We start from the raw sequence: 7,557 nt of genomic DNA, 5'->3' as shown, positions 1-7,557 counted from the left end.
AAGTACTCGAAAATTCATTGTATTATTTTCCAAAACCTCCTGACTTGTAAAAATCATAATAATTCGGAATTACAAGCGTTGAACATAATCTTTATATAATCTGAAAGTACACAACTGGGACTTTACGTATATATGAATTATACCTCATTCGGAGGTCTGTAGCCTCACTAAATATAACTTGCAAAGTGCTCGCGAAATGGTTTATAAAACTGCATTCAAAACCTTAAGAAATAGTTTTTGCAAAACGTTTCCAGAATTTTTCCAAAGTCCTAACTGACCATAAACATCTTAAAACAAAAGCAAAATCATAGTTCAACAGTTAATCCAAATTTCTCAAAATAATACAGTCATCCATCAATTAAAACAGCCACATCAGAATTTAACAGCAATATCCATATAATCACGTCCTCATATACTCTTTCGTCCTCCTGCAATTTTATAAAAATTGCAGCCCCAAAGGGGTGAGAAAAATCTCAGTAGTGTGGCAATAAAACCAATAATGCAACAGTATTAAACTAGGCACAAAATTATAAAACAGTCGCATCAACATTAACTTCATTTCTTGATAAACATCATCATATATCATAGTGCGTATATAACGCCATCTTTACGCTCATAGCACCGTCGTGCGCGTACAAACACAGTGGAAATTCAATGCACAACACCCTCATTTGGTGAATTCCACTGTGACCTATGCGGACGGATGCCAAGTGTCCCATACCCTAGTACCGAGGGATGCCTATATGATGCTTGCTCATACACATGGTCCTGTATATAACTATTCTAAATTTCAAGGCTAACATGAATCTGGTGCGTGCATGCCATGCTATGTTGTCACACACAAAACAGAAAAACAAATGCGGTATGATGTAAAGTGCATGCTTATATCATCATTAACATAACATGTACTTCATGTACTGTTGATACCATACTGCCATGCCATCATTTCTTTTCATAAGAGAGTTACCATCATAACATTTCCATAGGCAGAATACTTTCATCATAAATAGCAGGATAGTCATTAGGCACATGTGAGCAACAATTCACAACTTCATACACTAGTTAATAGTCACATTAGGTAATACCACCTAACACTTACCTCGAGTCTTTAACATTTTATTTTATCAAAGCATCACCAATCAGCCCACACTTTTAGAAGTTAGCACACCTAAACATTGGGTACCAACAATCAGAATTCACATCTACTATTCCAATAAAATGCATGTACTTTCCGGACTTTCAATACAAGACTGCTAACCAATTTACCATGCATACCTGTTATTTAATTTTCTGTTTTAACTTTAGTTTTGCCAAAGATTAACAATTAACATTAATATAAATCCCTAAGCATTTAATTTGGTTGTCTTTACCATTAATTAGGTGCTACCAATTTTCTTTTACATAGCCTTGATTCTCTATGCTTGTGGTTTCGGTTTCTTGTCCATTAACAAGGCTTCCAATCTTTATATTTTGATCAATTATCATGCTTCTAATGTTAATAGTTTTCTACCTTGAATTTTATCCTTCCAATTGATAGAATTTAATAAAATCCCATAGTTCCCATGAACAGACAGATTCGGTTTTAAGTCCATCATCTAAAGTCCTATATTATTTATTTTATTTCATTTTTCTTTTTCTAGCAAAACAGTGCCTTTGTCACTTATACGTGGTCCATTTATTTTTCATCATGCTATCTACATACTCCTAAGCACATGCAAAGTCTATTAACATTTTTCTGATTCAAAGAGCAGCCCAACAAAATCAAGAGAGAAATTTCCAAACTTATAATTCGGGTTTCAAGGTTCTTTTTCTAATTTAATTGTTTTGACTTAGGGCTTCCTTTAACAATCGATGGCAGTGACATAGTCATGGTCTTCCTTGTAGGTAGTTTCGGATTCTGCCCCTAAATTGGGTGCCACAATTTAGCCTTTACACAATATAATCTACAAAGCTTAAGGTGCACTAATTAAAGCTCAAACATGCTGTCAATAATATCTATAAACACATTCAAAGCTTAGTTCACATCTGATTTCTTGATTCCAATGCTAATTATTTTTCTGTCTTTAATATTTATTCCACCAATTTCTAGCAATTGACAAAAATCCTTAGGTTCCTTATGCATACAGATTCGGTTTAGGCTAATGCTAGGTGCATCCAATTTATTTATTTACATAGTCTTCTCTACAAGGCCTAAGGGTGCGCTAGGGGGGCCTTTATACAGGTGTCCACATAGATTTACAACATGTGAAACTAAATCAGAATTCTGGTCCGAAAGGGCAGTCCTAAAACATGATAATGAGCTCTCTTCCAAGCTTAAAATGGTTCTTTGAATTTGTATACATAAAAATCCACGGTTGTCCGAAGGGACAGAAGCAAGGGAAATTAATTGACAAAACAGAATCCTCCTAACCTACATGCAGTGACCGAACCAACAATGAGTAAGATATGACAATATGACATCCTCCTTGCAAGCATGTACAGGCCGAACAACAAGGAACAAATAAAGATCTTGATAGTTAACTTACATCTTCTTGCATCCACACTCAAGACCATAAATCGAACAAGCAACAACCCCTCCTCCTTCCTAGGCTCCAAAAACTCGGTTTGAGACTGCATGTGAAAAAGGAAGGAGCTAGATTAAGGCAGAACATGCGCATGCAGTGGACAGGCCACTCAATCAGAACCGGTTCAGTTGGGTTGGACCAGGAAAATAAATAAATACCTCATCCCCTTGAATGTGGTCCTTCGGTCGAACAATGAAAGAAGGAAGTGGATGTAGGCTTGGTTCAATTCTGCATGCAAGAGTGGTGCGACTTCCTCACATCAGAACCCTGTTCCAACAAAGGGAAAAGCTTAGTCCAAATCGGTCTAAGGAAGAGAGGACAGGAAACAACAAAAAAAAAACTTTCATCTCCTTGAAGGAGACATACCGTTGAACACAGAAGGAGAAGAAAAGGGCAGTTTCAAGTTGCAGTCTCCATGGTTCTGCATTCGGCCAACTAATGGGGAAAAGGCAGAGGCTCACATGTTGATTTATCTCATGGAGCTCACGGTCTTAGTGGGGTAAATGAGTGGATGAGAGGAGGGGAACACTGATTAAGTTTTGGTGTTCATCTAGAGAGGCTTACGGTCAAGAGAATTTGATAGAGATGTGTGATGAATGTTCAAATTTGCTTCTGAATTAAAAGACTAGGCATTCAGCCCATTTATTCCCTTAGCCTTGCGCACATGGAGAGGAGTGGAAGGAGTGGACTTGACTTGGTTTAGGACACACACAAATAACCTGATTGTTTGTTCTTGACTTAGGGCGTATGAAAAGAAGGATAAGGATGACTACAAGTGGACATGTGTCACTACTTAACCGATAAGATTACATGCAAAGGGATTACCTCCACCTTATTGGCTGCATGGGGTGGCAAACTTTATTACTTAGGACACTAGTACTAGTATCTAAAATTTTCCTTTCCTTTACTTCTATGCTCAACGCATGACAAGGCTAGTTGTCTAGTATCATTTTCCTAATGAGTCACTCATTTCATGTAATATATATATATATATATATATATATATATATATATATATATTTAATTATACATTTATTAATGTATGTAATTTTATATACCCACAATTAATAATTAGAGTTCCTACCTATATGGTAATTAAATGCCATATTATCCCTTTTTAACTAGTATCTTGAATCTTTTAAAATCCACACCTACACTCACTTATATTGTCAACCCAAAATAATTTTCCTAACTTACATAAATTCCACTCCATACACACGTCTAATTCGAATTTCAAGCATGCTACACACCCCTAGTTTCAAGTTATGTAATTTCCCAAATTTTGCGGGGAGTTACAGCCACACATTTTCATTTTAAATTTCCCTCATAAAAAATAGGATATTCCAAAGGATTGATGCTAAAGTTTTACAGAATAATACATATCTTTAGATAGGAATAAAGACAACGAATTTCCCCCTCCATACGAACCAAAAGCACAAAATTCAAAATTCATTTTTCTTCAACTATCAAGAATTTCTGGCGGGTAAAATATACAAATTTTTTTTAGAAAGGTTATACTTACAACTTGTTCCGAATGGCCCAATAACTCTGTAGCCCAAAGGTCAGGGCCCAACCTCAACCCAACATCCACGTCAGCCCTACCAGTTGGGTTGATACCCCAACTCCCAACAAGGCGACTCTCCCAAGAGGAAGCACCAAAATGTCCTACCTTGGGACCATAACCCCCAAAGGCAGTCGTCCAAGATGCCATAAGGGGAAACTGCCCCCTTTGCCCCACGCTGACACCACCAAGTACAGAGGGTGCAGCGCTGCTACAACAGCAGCGCCTGCCACGCCCAACACTGCCATCGATAGTGAATCCCAAGGAGGGTTGACTCCCTTCTCACCAACCCACACCGGGTGCACACCACCCTCCCTTATAAATAGCCGCATGGGCACACCATGAAGTTATCTTATGTATCGTTATTCTGCCCATTTACATTGAGTCATATTATCACTTACTTATCCATTGTTGATTGCTGGCTTATACTTGGCAAAGTACCTCTTAGCTTGGTCTGTACCTGTGCTAAGGGTATTATCCATACAGTGACTCATCCCTGAAGGGAACACAGTGGGCTTATAGACCCCAACAGTACATTGGCGCCATCTGTGGAGAGACTATAAACTTCTATTCCCATTCTCCTACCAAAGATCCACAAGACGCATTTCACACCCAGATAACTAAACTGGTTGTCATGACCAGAAGAGCGGAACAAGCTAGGGTCGTTACCCCTGATAGTCACGTGCGAACAATACATTCCAACTCCCCGCCATCCATGCATTCAGCCCCAGCTGAGCGAGCCGCTAGCGAGGCTCTCCCCCCGGTACTACAATCTGTTGGCCCACAGTTGCCAGCAGCTGGCGACAGAATAGCTCAGTCGAATCATCGCGCACCTATGCGTGAAATGCAAGGAGAAAATTTAGTTTCAAACCAACCCCCACCGCCGGGAGTTCATTTTGGAATGCCATTCCCTACTGCTGCTCCACCAGCCATCCCACTCGCCCATCGTCCACAACCATCCCGAAGCCAGCCAGTAGCAATGTACAATGATCATTGGGTCCCTATGGTCGCCCCATACCCCCTAGGACCTTACACTCATAACGTTGCTGCTCCCTTCCCTCAACCTTACGTTGCTGGTTTCCTTTTCCACGGTTACGCTATGCAACCTCATAACGTAGCCATCCCACAACCCCAAGGGACTTGTCAAAATCCTGGTCAGCCACCATATGGCGCCCACCAGGCCTTGAACCACGCCCCAGCTCTCTCTTATTCAGTTGAAGCCCCGCATATACCCCACCCACAACCGGACCAGCATGCACGCAACCCTAATGTAAGGATAACGCATGCTCATACGTAAGGATGCAACAATCCCTTGACTGATAGCTTGCAGTTAACCCCCATACCCCTTGGTTTCAAAGGCCCATCCAACATCACCATGTATGTTGGTGACACCGATCCTTTTGAGTGGATCCAAAAGTTTGAAGCAGCCATGACCCTTCACGGCGAGACGGATCTCCTCATGTGGAGGACTTTCCCTACGCTTCTGGGAGGGAGAGCGCTGACATGGTACACCACTCTACCCACTGGTAGCATTGCGTCCTGGGACGATTTGGCAAACAAGTTTCAGTCCCACTTCGCAACCAGTCGCCCTGTGCCTAAGTCCGTTCATTCCCTTGAAAAAATTCGCCAACAATCTGGTGAGTCCCTCAGATCCTTTTTGGACCGCTTTGATAAAGAGGCCCTGCAGGTGCAGGGCTTAGACCCAAAGGTGCAGGTGCATATACTCCTTTCAGGCTTGCGACAGGGAGTGATCTCTTATGAACTCACCCGACACGAAATTAATGACTTAGAAGAGGTCAGGAAAAAAGCCCAGAAGTTCATGAGAATTGAAGAGTATAAAGGGAGTCGAGTTGATGACGCCCCTAACCAAGAGAAAACAGTTAGTAAAAGTAAGAACCAAGTTGAAGAAAGCAGGAAGGGTCATAAATCATCTAAGTATGCAAGTCGCCCTTCTGGACGTGACGCATCAGGATGCCAATCACACAGCGTCCTGCAAACTGAATACAAAGAAGAGCCCAAGAGTAACCAACGGCCCCAGCAGTCGACCAGAGAAGCCGCCGCATACTGCAAGTTCCATCGCAGCAACAGTCACAGTACCGAGGAATGCAGGCACCTCAAAGATGAGATTGATGAGCTCATCAAGGGCGGTGCTCAAAGGCGCGGAGGTGACGGTGCACGCCCTACCGGCACAGGAAGGTGACACTACAAGCGTAGCAGGTCGCCAGAACGAAGAAGAAACAACCAACCTGGTTATCAACCTCGCCGCGACCGAGATCGCAGGGAAGACTCCCCACGAGACCGCAGAGTGCCGGTTAGCCAAAGCAATAGAGAAAGGCGGGAAGGAGATAATGAAGATTTAGCAGTCATCAGGCACGGGGTAATAAACATGATTTCAGGAGGGCTGAGCGGAGGCGGAGAATCGGTCAATGCCCAGAAGAGGCACTTGAAACAGTGTTTGGCGGTTGCGGGTAAAGTCATCAGCAAAGTAAGAGTGGACTCAGGTCCTGCCAAGCCTAAAATCGTGTGGGATTGCAACGATTTGGGCGACGTCTTTCCCGGACACGATGACCCTCTTGTCATTCAAGCAATAATCGCCAATTTTGACGTCAATCGCGTGTTTGTTGACCACGGAATCTCTGCTGATATCTTATTTTTGCCATGTTTCAGGGCGTTAGGATTTATAGTTAATGACTTAACCCCAGTTGCAGGTGAACTTTCAGGTTTCAATGCAACTACCACCAAGCCTCTTGGAATGATAAACCTGCGTTTGTCTTTGGGAAAGCCTCCCACATCAAGGTCAGCCGACATCTAGTTCTTGATGCTTGACACCCAATCAGCTTACAACGTAATTCTCGGCAGAAGGATGCTCGCCGCGTTTGAAGCAAGCATATCGCATCTGCACTTGGCGATGAAGTTCGTGGCGAGGGACAATAAGGTCGCGACGGTAAAAGGCGACCAAATGGTAGCCAGGAGTTGCTACAATATATCTTTGAGACCAGCACCTAAGGTCACCTTCAAAGACAAACCAACGCCCCAAGTGGTGACATCACAGGTAATGGAAGAAAATACTAGCAGAAATAACAAAGAGCTTGACCAATGTTTTCTTGTAGAATTCGACGCTAGAGATGACCCTCGAGCAGAACATTCCAGACCCACGCCAGACGGAGAATTAGAGCATGTCGTTTTGGGAGATGCTGAACACCAGACAACTACTATCGGGTGGATCATTGATCCAAAAATTAAGAGTAAGCTGATCAAGCTACTACGTAGTAACAGAAACCTGTTCGCCTGGAAACCATCTGATATGCCAGGTATTTATCCTGAAGTGTGCTGCCACCGTTTGTCCATAGATCCCAAAGCAAAGCCCGTCGCGCAGAAGAAGAGGAAGTTTGGCTCGGATCGTCAGAAGGTAATCGACGAGGAAGTGGAAAG

At 42.4% G+C, this 7,557-nt stretch overlaps 2 protein-coding genes and 1 long non-coding RNA gene across 3 annotated transcripts; 2 read left to right on the top strand and 1 right to left on the bottom strand.

Moving 5' to 3' along the window:
- Positions 1-222: 222 nt before the first annotated feature.
- On the bottom strand, positions 223-3,262 carry LOC133290655 (uncharacterized). Its single transcript, XR_009748710.1, has 5 exons — positions 2,931-3,262; positions 2,723-2,831; positions 2,526-2,610; positions 1,100-1,168; positions 223-428 (listed from the first exon to the last, which is right to left on the bottom strand). It is a non-coding gene; the product is annotated as an uncharacterized LOC133290655 (long non-coding RNA).
- A 1,497-nt stretch (positions 3,263-4,759) lies between these two features.
- Positions 4,760-5,422, top strand: LOC133290653 (leucine-rich repeat extensin-like protein 5). Its single transcript, XM_061488772.1, has one exon. It carries the CDS (start codon positions 4,760-4,762, stop codon positions 5,420-5,422), a length of 663 nt encoding a protein of 220 aa, XP_061344756.1.
- Positions 5,423-5,500: 78 nt separating this feature from the next.
- On the top strand, positions 5,501-6,325 carry LOC133290652 (uncharacterized). Its single transcript, XM_061488771.1, has one exon. It carries the CDS (start codon positions 5,501-5,503, stop codon positions 6,323-6,325), a length of 825 nt encoding a protein of 274 aa, XP_061344755.1.
- The last annotated feature ends 1,232 nt before the right edge of the window (positions 6,326-7,557 follow it).

Source organism: Gastrolobium bilobum, unplaced genomic scaffold, assembly GCF_033153095.1.
Source record: "Gastrolobium bilobum isolate Gb01-03AN ecotype WA unplaced genomic scaffold, APGP_CSIRO_Gbil_v1 utg48451, whole genome shotgun sequence".
NCBI classification, from domain to species: Eukaryota; Viridiplantae; Streptophyta; class Magnoliopsida; order Fabales; family Fabaceae; genus Gastrolobium; species Gastrolobium bilobum.
Note: the sequence above shows the minus strand (reverse complement) of the source record. Positions and strands in the feature narration are given on the sequence as shown.

Excerpts from the sequence above, each read along its gene's own strand:
- LOC133290653 (XM_061488772.1), top strand. The coding sequence starts at position 4,760 with ATGACCAGAAGAGCGGAACAAGCTAGGGTCGTTACCCCTGATAGTCAC.
- LOC133290652 (XM_061488771.1), top strand. The coding sequence starts at position 5,501 with ATGTATGTTGGTGACACCGATCCTTTTGAGTGGATCCAAAAGTTTGAA.